The sequence below is a fragment of the Mixophyes fleayi genome, chromosome 6, assembly GCF_038048845.1.
Source record: "Mixophyes fleayi isolate aMixFle1 chromosome 6, aMixFle1.hap1, whole genome shotgun sequence".
NCBI lineage: Eukaryota > Metazoa > Chordata > Amphibia > Anura > Limnodynastidae > Mixophyes > Mixophyes fleayi.
Genome location: NC_134407.1, coordinates 117,820,066 through 117,841,561, shown reverse-complemented (window position 1 = coordinate 117,841,561; position 21,496 = coordinate 117,820,066). Strand labels below are relative to the sequence as shown.

The window sequence follows — 21,496 nt, the reverse complement described above, 5'->3', positions numbered from 1 at the left end:
TCAGACGTGTCAAGGAGTCTAGTGGGAGATTAATGGGGGAGAGCATCAGTTTTTGTAGTGTTTAGCTTATAATACGATGCCCGGCTATATTCAGCTAGTATTTTGTGTAGGTCCAATAATGAGGTCTTCGGACCGGACACAAGGAGCAGCACATCGTCCGCAAACAGAGAAAGGCCATGGTCGGTCCCCTGGAGACTGAAACCCTTACAAGCACTGGAGCGGCGTGTACATTCCGACAAAGGTTCAATGGCCAATTTATATGCGAGAGGGCACAAGGGGCAACCCTGTCTAGTACCATTAGAATTTGTCAGAGAGGAATCCATTGCTAAACACTTTGGCGGATGGGCCGTCATACAGTGCCATGATCGCCTTCAAAATACTGCCAGTAAAGCCAAATTTCAGCAAGACCTGTCTCATATATCCCAAGTGGAGTCTATCGAATGCCTTCTCTGCGTCCAGGGAGAGCATCAACAGCTCATCACGAGATCTAAAGACATATTCCACAATATTTAAGACTCTTCTCATGTTATCAGAGGCTTGATGCCCCCTGACAAAGCCCACCTGATCAGGGTGCACTAGGCCAGGTATGATAGGGCTAAGCCTGTTGGCGATTAACATAGCATAAATCTTCAAGTCAGTATTGAGAAGAGCAATCGTCAACACTTTTTCCTAAAATGTTTGTATTTTCATCATGCTACTGCTTTACACCACCTATTTCTATTTCAAGCATTTGCTTTTCCTCCAAATACCCCAACATTATTTCATGCAGAATTTGGTTCATATAATCAAACTCTTTCATTGTTACGTAGTCCACCCCAGGAAGACCCAGCACCAGGGCTGCCAAGAGAAATTCAGGGCCCTGGTACAACAACTTCATGAACTTCACACACCCCTTATAGTTGAGCATGGTAAAAAAAATTGCGCTGCTGCGGAGGGCAAAATTAACTGTATGTGTGGTAATACCATTGGGGGCTTGGCTATGCATTGGGGCGTGGCTAGCAGGTAAAAAGCACTAGGCCCTGAATTCGCCAGAGCGCGACATATGTCCAAGCACTCCTGATTTCAGGACATATAGCGCCACAGTAGTATATAAACAATGCAGTGCATACATAATGAGTTCACAATTTTGGCCTGCACCTTATATTGGGCACAACACTCACCAAAAAATTAGGATTGTCCCACTAGAATCACAACATTTCACAGACTCTCCTGCTCTCTCCTATCTGTTCGTGTCACTTTCACCAGCGTTGGCTGCAGGTTTCCTTAGTTGCATCTTGTCTGGGTCCTGAAATGTTGGGGGCCCTATTTTGGAAAAAAAATGGGTACATTTAGAAATTTCCAACCAGCCCCGGGGTTAAATCAATAGCACCCAGGATTAATAATTAGGCCTTCCTTCAGCCCCAACATTAAAATAATAGAATTCCCATTTAATAAATAAACCTATTTCCCTCCCTCCAAACAGCCCCAGCAATAAATTAATAGTATTTACATCTCATAAATATAACTATTTCCTGCAACAAACACTGCCATTAAATAATTCATAGTCACATTTAAGAGACCTCATTCTCCCCAAACTCACCCCCACATTCAATAACCCCAAACCACCCCATCTTAAATTAAGTCCCCACTATTACATTGCCCCACCATCACCCCAAAAACAAAATAGCACTTCTTAATTAGCCACCATCTACCTCACACACACTACATTACCAAAAGCTCCCTGTGCCATCACACACATTACTGTGTCCCTTCATCCTCCCCAAGCTGTGTCTCCTTATGATCAGACTGTGCCCCTTCATCACAACCACGCTATGCCCCCTTATGAGCACACTGCGCTCTCCATGCTGCTTTCCCCCCTTCCCCACACTGTGCCATGCTGCTTTTGACCCTCTCCACACTCTGCCATGCTGCTCCCCCCTCTTCTTCATCCCCCTGTGCCTTTCTCTCTCTCCCCCCCCCACTCTTCTTCATCACTGTGCCTTTCTCTCTCTTACCCCATCTTCTTCATCACCCTGTGACTATCTCTCTCTCATCCTCCTCTTCTTCATCAACCTGTGCCTTTCTCTCTCCATCCCCCTCTTCTTCATCAACCTGTGCTTTTCTTTCCCCCCCTCTTCATCACCCTGTGCCTTTCTCTCCACCCCCTTCTTCATCATCCTGTGCCTTTCTCTCCCCCCACCCCTTCTTCATCACCCTGTGCCTTTCTGCTCTCCTCCGTTCTTTTACTTACCTTTGTATTGGCTTCTTTCATCTCTTTTCTTCTGTCTTCTCTCTTGGTCCTCTCTGCGCTGCTCCTCACTGAATGTGATGACATCACGGCCTACATTTGGTACAAAAAAAGGAGGGAAGAGAGACGCCGGCCCCGTGATCATGTGAATATTTGTATACTCACATGATCGTGGCACCGGCGTCCCTCCGCTCAAAAAAAAAAAAGAGAACGACAGATAAAAAAAGAAAATTAAAAAGAAAAAAAAAAGAAAAAAAACGCCGGCAGTGCCCCCTGGCATGCCTGGGCCCTGGTAATTAGTACACGCCCCCCAGATGGCCCTGCCCAGCACCACACTTTTACATTGACCCCAAATCTTTTTAGATTTAATTTTAACTTTTTGTGTTTTAAATATCTATTTCTCTGAAACAATACTTTGCAACTCAGCACATTGTAAAGAGTCATTCATGATAGCAAAGAGGTGCTCAATAAACATTATATCTCCTTGCAACAAATCTGCCTTATTTACAGACTGTAGATTTCAGTTCTGGTTTTAACCCTCTCCAAACTGAGACTTTGACACCTATATGCAATCGTTCTGCCCTGCAAATGTTCTTTTTCTGTTTCTTATGGGTAACTTAAAAACCAGCCAACTGCGTATTCATACAAATCAAGCACTGTTACACAGCACAAAATGTACTTGATTAAGGAGGTGTTGTCATACTTGCCAACTTATGGCAAGTATGATCCGGGGGCTGCAGAAATGTGTATAGAATAATAATAATAATAATAATAATAATAATAATGATAATAAATAAATGTAAGATAGCGCAAAACTCAAATCGGCATAGAAATTTAATACATAAAAAATACACATATAAATATATGTATACCCAATATAAATGAGCAAGTTGCTACAATATACACTGGAATAGGATGAAGACAATATTGAAAATAGCTAATAGTACATGTGATTATATCACTGTGTTAGAAAGTCTTGTATTCCTATCATATAGACTACCATCCGGGATGATCACACCGCTATACGTATGTTAACTCTCCTTCAATGTCCATATGAAAAAAACGGAATCCTGGTTAGCAAACCACAATAAAAAGTGTACATATGTAGTGGCAGTTGATAAACAGGTTTGATGACCTCCAGAAAGACACTAATTGAAACTCCTTCAAATTCAAAGGAGCCGTAGCCGGCTTCTATAAAGTGCCAATGATATATTGAGTTAATGTCCAGGGTAATCTGAGCAACTATGTAGAAAGGTCGCTCTCTTTAAAGGTTATACCTTATTATATTTGTATAACACGTTATAGGTATAGGCGTGATGTTGCCGATTTATGAATGAGCTCAATGACCTAAGCTCCCAGCTCTGAACACTCAAATGGATTGTAATAGGTATATGGAGCTTGGTTGTTATAAAGAGACATATGCATCAAACCTGTATGCCGGGTTCAGCATCACGCCTATACCTATAACGTGTTATACAAATATAATAAGGTATAACCTTTGAAGAGAGCGACCTTTCTACATAGTTGCTCAGATTACCCTGGACATTAACTCAATATATCATTGGCACTTTATAGAAGCCGGCTACGGCTCCTTTGAATTTGACGGAGTTTCAATTAGTGTCTTTCTGGAGGTCATCAAACCTGTTTATCAACTGCCACTACATATGTACACTTTTTATTGTGGTTTGCTAACCAGGATTCCGTTTTTTTCATATGGACATTGAAGGAGAGTGAACATACGTATAGCGGTGTGATCATCCCGGATAGTAGTCTATATGATAGGAATACAAGACTTTCTAACACAGTGATATAATCACATGTACTATTAGCTATTTTCAATATTGTCTTCATCCTATTCCAGTGTATATTGTTGCAACTTGCTCATTTATATTGGGTATACATATATTTATATGTGTATTTTTTATGTATTAAATTTCTATGCCGATTTGAGTTTTGCGCTATCTTACATTTATTTACTCTTCAGTATCTACTTACCTAATGGGTCCAGATCCCGTTTAGACAGCAGCATCTCAATCGTGTGTTTTAGGATAATTAGCGCCCCTCATATATGTGTGTTTGTTGTGTTAATAATGATAATAGCAAATTAACGGAATTGACATGTTGCTAATATGGGGAACAGGAGGAGATTTTAAAGTCACCATGAATATAAAAATAGAGTAGAATAATTGCTAAAATTTCATAATAACATAATCGTGTAAATTTTAATAACCAATCCCAACCTTCGTGCACAGTACTTTACACTAAGGTTGCATCTACAGAACAAAAGTTACATTTTCAGTTTATCCAATATGCTGGCTAGGTTGCAGTCTAGTGTGCTAGGCTTTGGTGGGGTTTTCAGTGATAAAAATTGACATCAAATGATCTCATTTGTAAAAAGGCAAGTGGAGATTAATATCTAAAACCCAGGCATATTTACACATTTGTGGGGAGTTTTAAGAATTCATTAGTCGCAACATTATAGTCATTTGAATAGTTAATGTATATATTCTGAGAGGGGATTGTTGTGCAGTTGAGAGGAGCTCTCTCCGGTATCAATGCCTTGAGGCGCAGCTTAAAGTCTTGCCAGCTGTGTGAAATTTTCAAACTTAAGAAACCTATAATGTTTAGTGGCAAAAACAAGTTTAAAATACTGTTGCATACATATAAATGTATTGGGTCTAAAGGTCACACAATTATACCAGCCACAGTCATTTGCTACACTTAAAATAGATTGCAATGTAAACTTGGAAATATAATCGTTATAAAGTTTTTAGTATTCTCATGCTTTGCACAACATTGTTGTGTTTGACAAAATTGAAAGAAGGTGAACATTTTAGTAATGTGTACAGATCACAATATAATTCCAACAAGCACAAAAGAAAAAAATGTGCATTCACTTTCGGTTTCTTGACCTCAGTCACAGACCTCCAAATAGGAGCCACGGCAGTGACCTGCTCCATAAAGTCCTCTCAAATGCAGATAGCTGCTAATTGGTATGGTGCACCCCAGCGTCCATCGTCTGCATAAAGATTTCCACCTTGTGTACGGCAAAATTTGGTTTCCGACTTGGTGGAGGAAGATTGGCTTTGCCCAGAGAAGATATCTCATCAGAAGACATCTTCTCAAATATACAGACAATACCAGTCAAATATATATCTACAGCAATAGATACAGCATGAATCACAAAATGGCAAGGCACTATGATTGCCTCTCAAACTAGAGATGGGCGGGTCCGGTTCTCCGAGAACCGAACCCACCCGAACTTTGGGTATCCGAGTACCGAGCTGAGCAGCTCGGTACTCTCCCGCCAGTTCCGAATCCAAATCGAGGCCGAACGTCATCGTATCTCGGGGCTCGGTTCTCGCGATACTTCAACTTTATAAATACATGCCTCCACAGCAATCCATCGCCATTTGACAGAGGGAGAGAGCAGAGTGTAGTCATAGGCAAATTAGAGCAGGGACAGAGAATACAATATTGTTCTTGCAATTGCTCTAACCAAAATCGCTAGTGCAGAGAGGAGGATAGAGGTTTATTATTTTTTCTTAATATTTGGCACTCCCCAGCGCTTTTGGGGTGTCCCCCATAATTGTGCATTAATATTACTGCTGACAGATATGACTTTTGACAGCCAGAATCTACTAAATAATTTTTAGCACTCCTCAGTGCTTTTGGGGTGTCCTCCCTAATTGTGCATTAATATTTCTGGCTGTCAAAAGTCATAACTGTCAGCAGTATCTACTAAATAATTTTTAGCACTCCTCAGTGCTTTTGGGGTGTCCTCCCTAATTGTGCATTAATATTTCTGGCTGTCAAAAGTCATAACTGTCAGCAGTATCTACTAAATAATTTTTAGCACTCCTCAGTGCTTTTGGGGTGTCCTCCCTAATTGTGCATTAATATTACTGCTGACAGATATGACTTTTGACAGCCAGAATCTACTAAATAATTTTTAGCACACCTCAGTGCTTTTGGGGTGTCCTCCCTAATTGTGCATTAATATTTCTGGCTGTCAAAAGTCATAACTGTCAGCAGTATCTACTAAATATTTTTTAGCACTCCTCAGTGCTTTTGGGGTGTCCTCCCTAATTGTGCATTAATATTTCTGGCTGTCAAAAGTCATATCTGTCAGCAGTATCTACTAAATAATTTTTAGCACTCCTCAGTGCTTTTGGGGTGTCCTCCCTAATTGTGCATTAATATTTCTGGCTGTCAAAAGTCATAACTGTCAGCAGTATCTACTAAATATTTTTTAGCACTCCTCAGTGCTTTTGGGGTGTCCTCCCTAATTGTGCATTAATATTTCTGGCTGTCAAAAGTCATATCTGTCAGCAGTATCTACTAAATAATTTTTAGCACTCCTCAGTGCTTTTGGGGTGTCCTCCCTAATTGTGCATTAATATTTCTGGCTGTCAAAAGTCATATCTGTCAGCAGTATCTACTAAATAATTTTTAGCACTCCTCAGTGCTTTTGGGGTGTCCTCCCTAATTGTGCATTAATATTTCTGGCTGTCAAAAGTCATATCTGTCAGCAGTATCTACTAAATAATTTTTAGCACTCCCCAGTGGTTTGCGCTCAGAATGGATTCAAAGCAGTCCACATATGATCTGAATGAGCAACCAGGTTCTGTCACCAGTCCTGATGTTAGTGTTCCCAGTACGTCATCTGGCCAAGGCGATGTCAAACAACAGAGTGTTTTCAAATTAGTGCAAAAAACAAAAACCCCAAAAAATTTTACTGTATTGAAGCGAAAAAGAAGTGTAACTGAGCAAAAGTTAAGTGACGATAAAAAAAAAATTGCAAGCATGCCATTCTACACACGCAGTGGCAAAGAGAGAATGAGGCCTTCACCTTTGGCTATTAGTGGCAGATCCCAAAAAGTTACCCAGCCTACAATTGGTGCACAACTACTGTTACGCGTCAAAGCCGAGCTGCAAGATAACAGTGAGGCATTACAGGAGAATATTTGCTCTGATTCACAAATGACAACAATCCCTGTGGAGAGTCCATCCAACAGTGGGATGTCTAATCGTGAGCATTCTGCTGATGTGTGCCTTAATAGCCCGAGTGTAGCCGATGATACCCAAATTGAGGATGCCACTTTGGAATTAGAAGAGGATGAGGGGGAGATTTGTGTAGGCGACGAGGGCGCTAATGAGGATGTTGATGAGGATGAGGTTGTTTGTGTAAGTCCTGCACCAGTGGCAACAGTTCTGGCACGTGACAAGAAAAAGGCCATTGTCATGCCTGGGCATAAAACAAAAAAATCCACTTCTTATGTGTGGAATTATTTCTACCCAAATCCAGACAACAATTGTATAGCCATTTGTAGTGTATGTCAAGCCACAGTCAGTCGAGGGAGGGACCTTAACCATCTTGGAACCTCGTCTATGTTACGCCATTTAACGAGAGTTCATGGCAAAGTGTTGGGAAAATCTGAAAGTTCTTCCCAAAAGAATACAAGCACTCCCTCATCAGCTAAGACTCTCCGCTCACCGACATACCGACGGCTACAAAATACACCCACCACACCATCCTCATCAATATCCTCAGTAGCGCTCGGAGTTAGCCCGGCATCCCACTTAGGGCTGGATGACTCCGGCACTATTATTGATTCCTCTGAAGAAAGCGTTAGTCCTGCTGCTGCTGTTGCTGCTGCTGGGGGGAAATCGTCATCCCAGAGGCAGGTTAATAAAATGAGCAGTCCTACATTTCAGCAATTAACTGTGAAACAATCATTTGCGAGGGGAAGCAAATATGACAGCAGTCACCCAGTCGCCAAGCGAATCACAGACGCCATGGCTGCAATGTTAGTGTTAGATCTGCGTCCAATCTCCACAATAAACGCAGCTGGTTTTTCACAGTTAATTGAGGTTTTGTGTCCGCGTTACAGCATTCTATTGCGACACCATTTCTCCCGTAAAGCTATTCCACAACTATACCAAAAAGTGTGTAAAAATGTAGAGATTGCGCTGAAAAATGCCATTCTGCCCACTGTTCATTTAACCACAGATATGTGGACAAGTGGAAGTGGCCAAACCAAAGACTATATGACTGTGACAGCCCACTGGGTTGGTCATTCACCTTCACCAGCAGGAACAGCAGCAGCATGTACACCATTACGTAACATTTGTCACAGGCAGGCCACTCTTTGTATCACCGGCTTCACTAACAGGCATACGGCTGACAATTTGTTACGCAAACTGAGAGATGTGATTGATGCATGGCTTATACCACTCGGACTCTCCCCAGGGTATGTCATTTCAGATAACGCCAACAATATAGTGCGAGCATTACAGCTGGGTGATTTCCAACATATTCCCTGTTTTTCTCACACCATCAACTTGGTGGTGCAGAGCTTCCTACGAAATAACTGTGAGGTGCAGGAGATGCTTTCGGTGGCCAGTAAAATTTCAGGCCATTTCAGGCATTCAGCCACAGCATGTAGGAGATTACAGCAGCTCCAAGAGCAGTTTAACTTGCCCTGCCACCAACTTAAGCAAGAGGTGGTAACTCGGTGGAATTCCACCCTGTACATGCTTCAGAGGATGGAGGAACAGCGCAAAGCCAACCAAGCATATTGCACAAGCCATGACATTGGAAAAGGAGGGGGGATGTATTTCACTCTTGCACAGTGGGGAAATCTTTCAGTGCTGTGCAAGGTGCTGAAACCATTTGAAGTTGTGACATGTGAGGTGAGTGCAGACTCTGCTAGTTTGAGCCAAGTCATTCCTTTAATTAGACTATTGGAAAAGCAGCTTGAGAAAATGAAGGAGGAGCTGAAAGCAAGCAATTCAGCAAAGTATGTTGGCCTTGTCGATCAAGTACTTAATTCGCTTCACAATGATCCTCAAGTTATTAAGATCTTGAACTCGGATCAGTACGTTTTGGCCACTGTCCAAGGTTTAAAACCTACATTGAGTCTTTACTTGTAAATGAGCGAGATGTGAACTTTTGCAAGGAGCTATTGCTCAGCAAGTTGGCCGCTGAACTGGGCCTCGGCTTGACGACGTGTCCTCCTTCACTTTCTCAAGCTGTTGCTCGTAAAAAATTAAATTTCCAAAAAAGAAGCAGGGAAGACACAGGGGGCAGACCAGAACAATTTAACATCTGGGCTGGTTTGAAGGATTTTTCAAAAAAATGTGTCACTTTGCCCATAACTCCATCCAATATGAGTATAAACATGCAAAGGATGGTGGAGGATTACTTTCAAGAGGTAGTTGATATGGAAATGTCAGACAGTCCCTTTCCTTACTGGGAAGAAAAGCAGGCCATTTGGAAACCCATGTACAAACTTGCTTTGCAATACCTAAGCTGCCCACCCTCCAGTGTGTACTCTGAACGAGTGTTCAGCACAGCAGGGAACTTCCACGAGGAAGGCCTTCACCATCCAAGACATCCAAGCACTGATTGTTCTCTAATGGCGGATTCAAGCGGCGATGAATTGATAGTCTGTGATGATGACGTACACACTGATGAGGGTGAGGATTAAGCTGAAGATGATGCCGATAACATCTTTTTAAAACTTTCTATGTAAGTGTAGGGTGCAATCTACCCCCAAAGAGGAAAGGGACTTGTGGCATTTCCATATCACATACCATCTTGAAAGGCTGCTGTTAGGGCAATTTATCCTTAAGGGTAGGGTGTCATAGACAGAGTGACCCTAAACTGGCTTTGACCATTTTTCATAATATTGTACAGTCTATAATGGCTGAATTTTTTGGTATTTTATACAAGTGGAGGGGGGCCTAGAGAGACAGAAACCAAACTGGCTTTCTCCATGTCAATTAATATTTAACAGTCTATAATGGCTGAATTTTTTGGTATTTTATACAAGTGGAGGGGGGCCTTGAGAGACAGAAACCAAACTGGCTTTTTACATTTCTTTACATATTTAACTATAAGTGTAGGGTGTAATATACATTCAAAGACGATGGCTGCATTGCCAATATGCATAGATGGAGAGGAAGACAATCTGTTTTGTGTGTAGAATAGGCCTACCAATGAAGAATTAAACAGTTTTTTTGGATGATTTATTACCTCAACAATTAGATTACTTGTCTCTAAAACAGTTGGAGCACTAAATTGGGTTAATTTAGGCCCAAAAACATGGATTTTCCAAAAAAATAGCAAAACAAAACCAAACAAAACCAAAACCAAAACACGCAATGGCGGTTTTGCAAAACCAAAACCAAAACACGACGGTAATCCAGATCCAAAACCGAATCCAAAACCAAAACACGGGGGTCAGTGACCATCTCTATCTCAAACTTTACATAGTGTCTGTAGAGGTATCCTCTTCTACCATTGGTTGTGTGTGAACACCCCTAATTGCCTGTAAATGGCCCACTATTGTGATTGAATGATGCTCCATTAAGGACAGGTAAGAGGATATAGTATAGAAGGGATGTGCAATTTACATGCCTATGCCCACACAAGGCCTGAGAATAATCAGTGAAGGAAATATTAAAAAGTCTCATTCACTTGCAAACCTAAGAGGAGAAAGTATACATGTATACTAATGAAGCACTGCGATCATTACAGCTGTGGGTATCAGAGGTTGCTGAACGAAGAACAAAAGTGGAAATAAAGATGGGTGACAGGAAAACAGACTGAACATTCCAGAGTGTGGGTCAGAATCATAGAGTATGAATAGGTGATATGTCTCTAGAGCATAAGTTCTCCTTAATGTAGATGTGCGGTGGATGGGAGTGATAAATGTCCCAATAAGGTATATCCTTAAATAATTTATGTTCACGCGTAAAGGCAATTTTTGGTATTAATGTGCCGAGCATGTCCTTTAACTGTTTATGCTGTTGGAATCCGTTCTCAACTGTTATATTTTCCCAGAACAGGGTCTCATTAAGTTATGAGAGAAACAGACATAGGAGAAGAAAAATAGTGACGTACCTTCTAAGTGCCTGCAATATAAATGTTCAACTTAAATTTGGTTGTGCTTTGTCAAGACCTTTATATCCCCGTTATAATATTATCCTCATTGTCATAAATGATGAATTATGCACTCACATTTAGTCATGTTATTGATAGCATACTATATGTAGACTACCACTGTGAGTCATGTCCTCTCCATTGTAGGAGGTTGCTAAAGCGTTATAAGAGGGGAGAGAAGGGTACACACAATAGTGAAGACAGTCTGAAAAAAAACGTAGGAGCTACAAGAAAGTAATACACTCACATTTTTGTAGTAGAAAGGACACAATCCCTAACATTTTCTTTTTAAATAACGAAGTTTTATATTTTTAGATATTTTTCCATTTTGTTGTTTTGTTGTTTATTGTGTTTATAAAAAAGTTGGTTATTTAAAAAACAAAAAAACATCTTTCTGTGTGTGTGCGTTTAATTTTTTCTAAGCAATTGTGTAATAATGTGATTAAGGTCTGTTCTAATGTGTTTTTGCATATCATGGACAGATCCAAATAAGGAGAATCCAAATAAGGAGAATAAGATAATACAAATAAGAGTGACCAGGCAGCTGTGCCGAGTTCTAAAGTCACATATCTTAATTTTTCAACTGGACACCCAAGTATAAGTGGCAACTATCTTCCGGTCTGATGCCAGTACCCAGATCTGCCATTATGACTAATGAAGATCAAGAACATTGTCAATCTTACTTGCCATAAGTAGAATCTAATATACCAGTGATAGTGACCGGTAACATTATTATGTTAGTTATCATTTACATCAATTTGCAATGTACCAGTAAACATATAATATACTACTCGTAATTTCCTACATGATGAAATATGGCAGAAATAATACCCACATACATCTAGCATACCAATAGTATTTTCCAGAAATATTTGTTATGCTCATTATAATTTAACGATCAAGATATAAAATGCAACATTTAATGCTTGGTAAGGTGTAATCTGCCATGATAATATAACCAGCTATGTGATATGTCATTGTTAATGATCAACCACCAAGCTCAAATATGCCACTGACAATACCCCCGCCAAAAAAAATATTGATGTGATAATGCCTAGAAATGTCAAATATGACAGTGATAGTGACAATGATAACTAGGGGAGGGCTGGTAAATTTTAGGTCGGGGGTAAGACGCAACTCAGCAGCCTATTAGGAACATTTTAAAGGAAAAAATTCAGGTGGCCCAGTAACCCAGCCCAAGATACCCCACTATGGGACTGACCCGGGGGGCTGATGTCTCCCTGCCCAGACTGCCCCTGATGATAACCCTCAGTAATGCCCGAAAGTATCAAAAATATCAATGAAGATGAGCAGTAGTAATGCCAATTCAAAGCAGTACTACTCAGTAAAGACATTTTTTATATCACAAAATTATATTATCGTAGATTTGTAAGGCGCCACAGTGCTCTGCAGCGCAATACAGTAGGAAAAATAGTACATACATAAAACAGGGACTTACAATTTAGACAAAATAAAAATAAACGCAGGCATTAAAAGAAAGGGTATGAAGGATCCTGCTCATTAGAGAGCTTACATTCTAAGTGAAAGAGGGCATAGATGAAACAAGAGGATCAAATGTGACAGAGTGGAGATTGGGCATATAGAGAGAAAAAAGAGAAAACATAAGAGGCACTCCAGTCCCTTATCAGTAAATTCCATATATAAATAAAACTTGACTTTTATTGTATATATTTAAAAATGCGAAATATTAAAAAGTGGTAAATTGTGTGTATGTGTTGTGTTAAAACAGACACCCGGCAACAGTACAGGGAAAAGAATCCTTATTAAGACATCAAGAGAAAATTCCCTTCATTATTAATCTCCTAATAGGATATTAATCATCAAAATCTCTTGATGTAGTATATACTGATACAACTAATCTCCAAAGTAGTTCTGAAAGATAAAGGGGTGATCTCAATAAGCATCAATTGCTGTATATTATAGATTTAACTGAATCACATCACGCAGTCTGAAAACATATGTCATAGATTTCTCTGACAAATATATATGAAGCGCTGTATAACTTTATCTTGAATATATCAACACTGCTCATATGAGTCCCACACTCTCTAACGCAAAGGAGACTTCTCCCAAACACACAGGGTCATAGGTATGTCACATAACCTCAGTATTGCATGAGCGTGTAATAGCGCTACTCGCGTGGGCTTAGTCCATAGATTTATTCCTATCATTCCCTTGGACTGCCTATATAGTTATAGTGACCCCCATTCCCCTTCCATATAGGTGTATATAATAACAGTGTAGCGCACAAGACGCGCCGTTAATGAGGCGTTGGAGCGTTTACTTGGGACAGGAGATCAGTGCCTGTCTATGTTGTCGGGGAATGGAGGTCACTATAACTATATAGGCAGTCCAATGGAATGATAGGAATAAATCTATGGACTAAGCCCACGTGAGTAGCGCTATTACACGCTCATGCAATACTGAGGTTATGTGACATACCTATGACCCTGTGTGTTTGGGAGAAGTCTCCTTTGCGTTAGAGAGTGTGGGACCCATATGAGCAGTATGTCAAGTATATTCAAGATAAAGTTATACAGCGCTTCATATATATTTGTCAGAGAAATCTATGACATATGTTTTCAGACTGCGTGATGTGATTCAGTTAAATCTATAATATACAGCAATTGATGCTTATTGAGATCACCCCTTTATCTTTCAGAACTACTTTGGAGATTAGTTGTATCAGTATATACTACATCAAGAGATTTTGATGATTAATATCCTATTAGGAGATTAATAATGAAGGGAATTTTCTCTTGATGTCTTAATAAGGATTCTTTTCCCTGTACTGTTGCCGGGTGTCTGTTTTAACACAACACATACACACAATTTACCACTTTTTAATATTTCGCATATTTAAATATATACAATAAAAGTCAAGTTTTATTTATATATGGAATTTACTGATAAGGGACTGGAGTGCCTCTTATGTTTTCTCTTTTTTTCTCTCTATATGCTCTATGCTTAAAATTATTGAGAGTGCACCATATCTATCTTTGGACTAATTTTGTCATAAATAAATAGATAACGAGTCCCATCTGTGTGCGACCACATCCCGATGTTACTTTGAGAGTGGAGATTGGGACATTAGTGTATTAGTGTGAATAGTGTTATCGGGTATAAGGTCCCCTCTAAAAAAAGAAAGGGACGTGTTTTTAAAGAGCGTCTAAAGATTTGAAGGCTCTGTGAAAGTCTGATTGAGCGTTTTGGGGAATTTCATAAGAGGGGAGCAGCACAAAAGAAGTCTTGTAGGCGGGAGTGAGAGGTGGTTACCAGAGACGAGACAAGGCGAAAGTCAGAGGTAGGTCTAAGAAGAAGGGAGGGAGAGTATTTTGAGAAGACATTTGAGATGTATGCATGGGTAGTGTTGTGGAGGGCTTTGTAGGTAAGGGTGAGTAATTAGAATTTGATTCTGGAGGACACAGGAAGTTAGTGTAGAGATTTGCAGAGTGGTGCAGCAGATGTGGAGCCGTGAGAGAGGAAGATCAGTCTTGCAGCAGCATTTAAGACGGATTAAGGTGTAGATATATGGGTGTCAGCAATGCCAGATGGCGCAAGGTTGCAATAGTCATGATGGGAGATGATGAGAGAATGGATAAGAGTTTTGGTAGCATGTTGAGTAAGAAAAGTGCATATTCTGGCAATGTTTTTAAGGTGGAATCGACAGGACTGGGAGAGAGTCTGGATAGGAGGAATAATGTTCAAACATCTTTACTTTCCAATTTACTTAGTGACATCACAGACCCAGACACTGTAGGGAGCTGACTGATGGCGTTTCCAGACGCAAACAAGCTACTTAACTACTATGTTTTAAATACTCATGCCTATACTTACACCTAGGAAGTGGAAAGGAATGATTGTCAGATTGCTCGCTTACTACTAATTTTGGAAACTTTGAGGCAGGGTATTCACGCTACTGAACCCAATGGGATTATTTTCACTCTAATTGTAGCAACAACTACAGGGGAATAGCGTGACACACTAAAAGCCAAGGAGATATTACCAGCAGATAGTGTGAGTTTGTTTGTAAGATATAAAACAACAACGACACTATCCGAATTAAGTGGATATTGTTCATCTGATTCATAGATAGAGTTATTAAAGGAGAGAGAAACTATTTTCCACAAGATTACTAAATACAGGGACAGAATTTAACCTACAATGTCATATGCACAGATGTATGCTACCTGCCCTAATAAATACAAGGAATGATGTCAAATCTACATATATAGATTAATTAAAGTGTTTTTCTCCATGTGGTTTTTTTCTTTTTATGGGTTTCTGATGTGTTTATTACACTGTAATTAAAGTAGTAATTCTTGAAATAGGCACTCATGTAATCTGTAAAACCCATCTTTTAATTCCTCCTATTTATGGAGTGGATCCCCCTCCTCAGCTTGAGAACAGTGTGTGTATGATTAAGCAATATAGGTAATTTGTGTAATCATTGGGAGTTTAAATAATTATCCCTTTGTATATTACCTTCCACATAAATTGATTAACACACTCAATTGTAGGTATAGCATTTCAGTTCCCACAGCGGGTTTGCAATCATTCTTTTAAACACATCTTTATTCACTAGTTTTCTTACTTTACACATCTATTCTATTTTAATGTTTCGATAAACAACCGGTATGATCAAGTATTCAAAAACCATTAATACTGTTTTTAATTATTTATAATAAAGCTGTTCTTTTAAAAAAATAAAATACATAAAATTTACAAAACATAAATAAATAAAAAGTATTATTTTACTGGAACAGGAGTGCTCGTGTAACCATCCTTGACTTGTGGATATCCTCCATGAAAGTCCATTCTTTTGTGTTTAGTGTTATTTGTTGGTTGAGCACCCCCTCACAACAGACTTATTCATGTAATATTCTAACACCTTAATTCTTTTGTACACGTAATTAGTGTGAGTTCCATCCCTTCACCGGACCGATACTTGTTTTGTGTGTTTTTACAGAAAATGACAGATTTAGAAGATTTGCCCCTTTAACTACTTCTCTCTGGGACTTCATTTTACTGACCAACTGTACAGTACAAATCTTCTTACTCTATATATTGGATGCAATTCTCACCATAGTTCTACGTGTGGTAAATGCATATAAAGGGTTAATACACAGTAATAGTCATGAAACATGAGAGTTTAGGAGTAATAAGGCGAATGAGGGTGATGAAACCTGTGCATTCCTCTGTCAATCAGAAGTAATAAGGGAGTATGTAGTACAATAACGTGCCTTTGCTTGTAAATCACATAGAGGAGCAAATAAAATCGCAATACTAAGTACGCTAGGTTTTACGTCATGTGAGTTACTACTAGAGATGGGCGGGTCTGGTTCCCCGAGAACCGAACCCACCCGAACTTTGAGCAGCTCGGTACTCTCCCGCCCGTTACGAATCCAAATCGAGGCCGAACGTCATCGTGACGTCGTCGGATCTCGAGGCTCGGTTCTCGCGATACTTCAACATTATAAATACACACCTCCACAGCAATCCTTCGCCATTTGACAGAGGGAGAGAGCAGGGTGTAGTCACAGGCTGATTAGAGCAGGGACAGAGAATCCAATATTCTTCTTGCAATTGCTCTAACAAAAATCGCTAGTGCAGAGAGGAGGATAGAGGTTTATTATTTTTTTGTTAATATTTGGCACTCCCCAGTGCTTTTGGGGTGTCCCCCATAATTGTGCATAAATATTTCTGGCTGTCAAAAGTCATATCTGTCAGCAGTATCTACCAACTAATTTTTTGCACTCCTCAGTGCTTTTGGGGTGTCCCTCATAATTGTGCATAAATATTTCTGGCTGTCAAAAGTCATATCAGTCAGCAGTATCTACCAACTAATTGTTAGCACTCCTCAGTGCTTTTGGGGTGTCCCCCATAATTGTGCATAAATATTTCTGGCTGTCAAAAGTCATATCTGTCAGCAGTATCTACCAACTAATTGTGTCATGGGCACTAGGAGTCTTTACCCAGGGATCACCAGATGATGGACTTACCAGAGCAGTATAGGTGGTAATATGGTACTCTGGTGGGGTGATCACGGAACAGGAGACAGCAGATGGTAGAGAATGCTCGTGGAAAGTCTATGACTAGCAGCACTGGTAATATGAAGTAATAGTACACGAGGAACTGAATGGACAAGGGAAACGTGAGGGTAGTCAGTGGTCTGCGGATAGCAAGTTGTACCACTGCTATAGTGAGGAGGAATGTCCAGAAGTAACGAGGAGGTGATGAGAGTCAGCGGTCTGCGTGTAGCAAGTTGTATCGCTGTCTAGGTGAGGGAATGGAATCCAGGTGGAGGTATCCGGGAAGTCAGTGGTCTGCGTTAGCAAGTTGTACCACTGCTATGTGAAAGGATACTGGAAACAGGTGACTCAGGAAACAGGGAACAGTGGTCTGCCTCTAGCAAGTTGTACCACTGAATATATATATGTGAGGAAGAGCACGGGGAGATAAATGCAATGCAGAGTATACACGGGCACACTGAACTTGATCCCACGATGATATGCACAATATAGTAATGACTGAACAGCACTGCACAATAATACAAAGTCACAAGAACTATCCAGGCTAAAAGGTAACACAGTCAAATGATGGCAATAGTCTCAGCGGATAGTAAACTCCAGAGGAGAACAACTCAGTCCAGCAAGATATGCAATACACCAGCACAGTCAATGAGAAGTATGCATACCGTGGTTCAGGAGAGCAGGCTGTCAGACAGAAGTGCAGAGATACCTGAACGGCTGGCGGCCGGCAGGATGCGAAGTCCCAGGAGGGTGGAAGCGGTAATCAAGTAGGTGCAGCGCACAGGTAGGTAGACCAGCAGGGATGGAAACAAATACTCAGGAAGCAGTAGTATATAGAACTGGACACCTGGAGAACACTGAAAAGTAGAGATGGTCTAGACGAGATGAAAGCAGCGGAGCGTTGATCCAATGCAGACAGGCGAGTTGACACAAGCGGAGACACTGTAGAAACACGGAGAGCGGATCAGCTGGCTGCAGACACGAGGAGTACTGGAGGGTTGCGATGAGCAGGGAACTGCAGATACCCGGAGGCAGCGGATAGGAATCAGCTGGAGCAGTCACGATGAAACACGGGAGAGTTGAGGTGAGCAGGATACTGTAGATACACGGAGACAGCGGATAGGAATCAGCTGGTGCAGTCACGATGAGACACGGGAGAGTTGAAGTGAGCAGGATACTGTAGATACACGGAGGCAGCGGATAGGAATCAGCTGGTGCAGTCACGATGAAACACAGGAGAGTTGAAGTGGACTGCAAACTGAAGTAGCACAGAGGCAGCGGATAGGAATCAGCTGGTGCAGTCGCGATGAAACACAGGGGAGATGAAGTGGTCTGGAAACCACAAACGAACAACAAGAATCAGCAGGAGCTGAACACACGAGGAAACACAGGAACACCTTCAGAGGCTCATGGGGAATGAGACTCCAAGATCAGGCAACAAGGTATTGACCTCAGGTGCTTTAAATAGGGAGTGTTGCCTGATCAGCCAATTGACTAAAAGGAACATGAACTGAAGATTTGAAAGGGCTGCACATGCGCAGACCCTCAGGATGGTGGACGGCCACGGTTCCTAAACACACGCGAAGTAGCACTTACAGTCCGGTGAGTGACAAATTGTTAGTACTCCTCGGTGCTTTTGGGGTGTCCCCCATAATTGTGCATAAATATTTCTGGCTGTCAAAAGTCATATCTGTCAGCAGCATCTTACCAAATAATTTTTACCACTACAAGTGCTTTGCGCTCAGAATGGATTCAAAGCAGTCCACATATGATCAGAATGTGCAACCAGGTTCTGTCACCAGTCCTGATGTTAGTGTTCCCAGTACGTCATCTTGCCAAGGCGATGTCAAACAACAGAGTGTTTCCAAATCAGTGCAAAAAACAAAAACCCCCAAAAAATTTACTGTGTTGAAGCGAAAAAAAAGTGCTACTGAGCAAAAGTTATGTGGCGATAAAAAAAAATTGCTAACATGCCATTCTACACACGCAGTGGCAAAGAGGCCTTCACCTTTGGCTATTAGTGGCAGATCCAAAAATGTTACCGACCCTACAAGTGGTGCACAACTACTGTTACGCGTCAAAGCCGAGCTGCAAGATAACAGTAAGGCATTGGAGAATAATGTTTGCTCTGAATCAGAAATGACAACGATCCCTATGGAGAGTCCATCCAACAGTGGTATGTCTAATTGTGAGCATTCTGTTAGTGTACCCATAAAGAAGGGCCCTTTCAGCAGTTCTGCTGATGTGTACCTGAACAGCCCGAGTGTAGCCGCTGATACACAAATTGAGGATGCCACTTTGGAAATAGAAGAGGATGAGGGGGAGATTTATGGAGGTGACGAGGGCGCTAATGAGGATGTTGATGATTATGATGCAGACAGATACCAAATTGCCTTTCTCAATTTCTATTTATATTCTAGATTATACAACGGCTGAATAGTTTTCTATTTTATTCCTAGTGGAGAGGGGATCTGATGCAGACAGATACCAAACTGCCTTTGTCCATTTCTTTGTATATTCAAATTTCTAGTTCTACAATCTATGCAGGCTGCTTTTTTTATATTCAACTACAAGTGGAGGGCGGGGGGGCTTAGATAGCCACCAAAGTACCATGGTCCATTTAATTCTACTTTCTAGCTCCACAGTCTGTGCAGGCTGCTTTTTTTATATTCAACTACAAGTGGAGGGCAGGGGGGTGGGCTTAGATAGCCACCAAAGTACCGTGGTCCATTTAATTCTACTTTCTAGCTCCACAGTCTGTGCAGGCTGCTTTTTTAATATTCAACTACAAGTGTAGGGTCTAATATACACCCAAAGATGATGGCTACATTGCCAATAATCAAAGATGGAGGAGGTAGACAACCAGGTTTGACTGTATAATTTGCAGACAAGTGTTCGCATTAAGGACGGCCTACCAGGGATTCAACTGTTTTTTCGTAATTTATTAGCTTTAGAATTACCTCACTTATCTAAGAAACTGGTGGAGCACTAAATTAGGTTATTTTAGACCCAAAAAATTGTATTTTTTTCAAAAATAGCAAAACAAAACCAAACAAAACCAAAACCAAAACACGCAAGGGCGGTTTTGCAAAACCAAAACCAAAACACGAAGGTAATCCAGATCCAAAACTGAATACAAAACCAAAACACGGGGGTCAGTCACCATCTCTAGTTACTACAGTATGTGCGGTCGACCTTGAGTACAGACATGCATATGACCGATGTACATGCCTTTTTTTATGAGCATTCTGCATACCTCCTCAGGGCCCGACTGAAAAAAAAAAGTTCCAAATGTGTTCAGTAGTAGGGTACTTAAAGAGTATATATATTTGGATATCTGTTTCTAATTGAAATGAACCATTTAGTTAGTCGATTCGTATTAATTTCCACTTGTACCATCTATGAATGAATACAAATAACAATAGATACATAATGCATGCTATCTAACTATGAAGTATAGAATTTAAATATTTTACCATATATAGACAAAAAGACCCGATTCATTAAGGAGAGCAAAGCAAAAAAAGGAGTAAATTTGCACCTTGGCAAAACCATGTTGCATTGGAGGGGGAGGTAAATTTAAAATGTGGGGACAGATTTATAGTTGGTGTAGGGCATGTCCTAGATCAACAAAATTTCAGTGTAAAAATAAAGCTATAAGGTATTTGTGTGCTAGATGAAAAAGCAGCCAGTATTTTCCTTACGTGCAAAATTGTAAGCTAATTTACACCCCTTGCATTATAACATGGTTTGACCAGAAGCAAACTTATTCCTTTTTTTTTTGGGGCTTTGCTCTCCTTAATGAATCAGGCCCAAAGTGTATTGCGATAAAAACACATAAGTAACAAAGCAAGAGTTGTATTATTAAAACCAGGCACCAGTTACTCAATTACTCACTTATGATTGTGATATATAAACTGTGTTAGCACCTAATCCAAAAAAAAATAAAAAAAAAATGATATCCATACATAACATATAAATAAATGCAAGTTGGATTGATAGATTTTTTTCCAAAACTCACCATCTGCTCGAATAAGTTCTGGGCCAGAACGGCTGATGGAGGACACTGGGAAATTTGCATCAGCAAGAACTGGGAATAAAAGATAACAATCAGAACAGGGCCATCAAGTGACATATGCTTTTTAACCTTTATTTATATAGTGCCAATATATATTATTCAGTGCAATCAGATAATTTTGTAATCATGCACATCAGGCTCTGTCCTAGTGGACCTAACAATCAAATTTCCCTACAAGAGGCACACGA

At 40.4% G+C, this 21,496-nt stretch overlaps 1 protein-coding gene across 1 annotated transcript in view; it reads right to left on the bottom strand.

The window, feature by feature from the left end:
• The window catches only part of FUOM (fucose mutarotase), a 60,888-nt gene that overhangs the window by 24,068 nt on the left and 15,324 nt on the right, over nt 1–21,496 (bottom strand). The window contains exon 2 of the mRNA XM_075217185.1: nt 21,252–21,320. Coding sequence (XP_075073286.1) covers nt 21,252–21,320 — 69 coding nt within the window. The remainder of the gene's footprint in view (nt 1–21,251; nt 21,321–21,496) is intronic.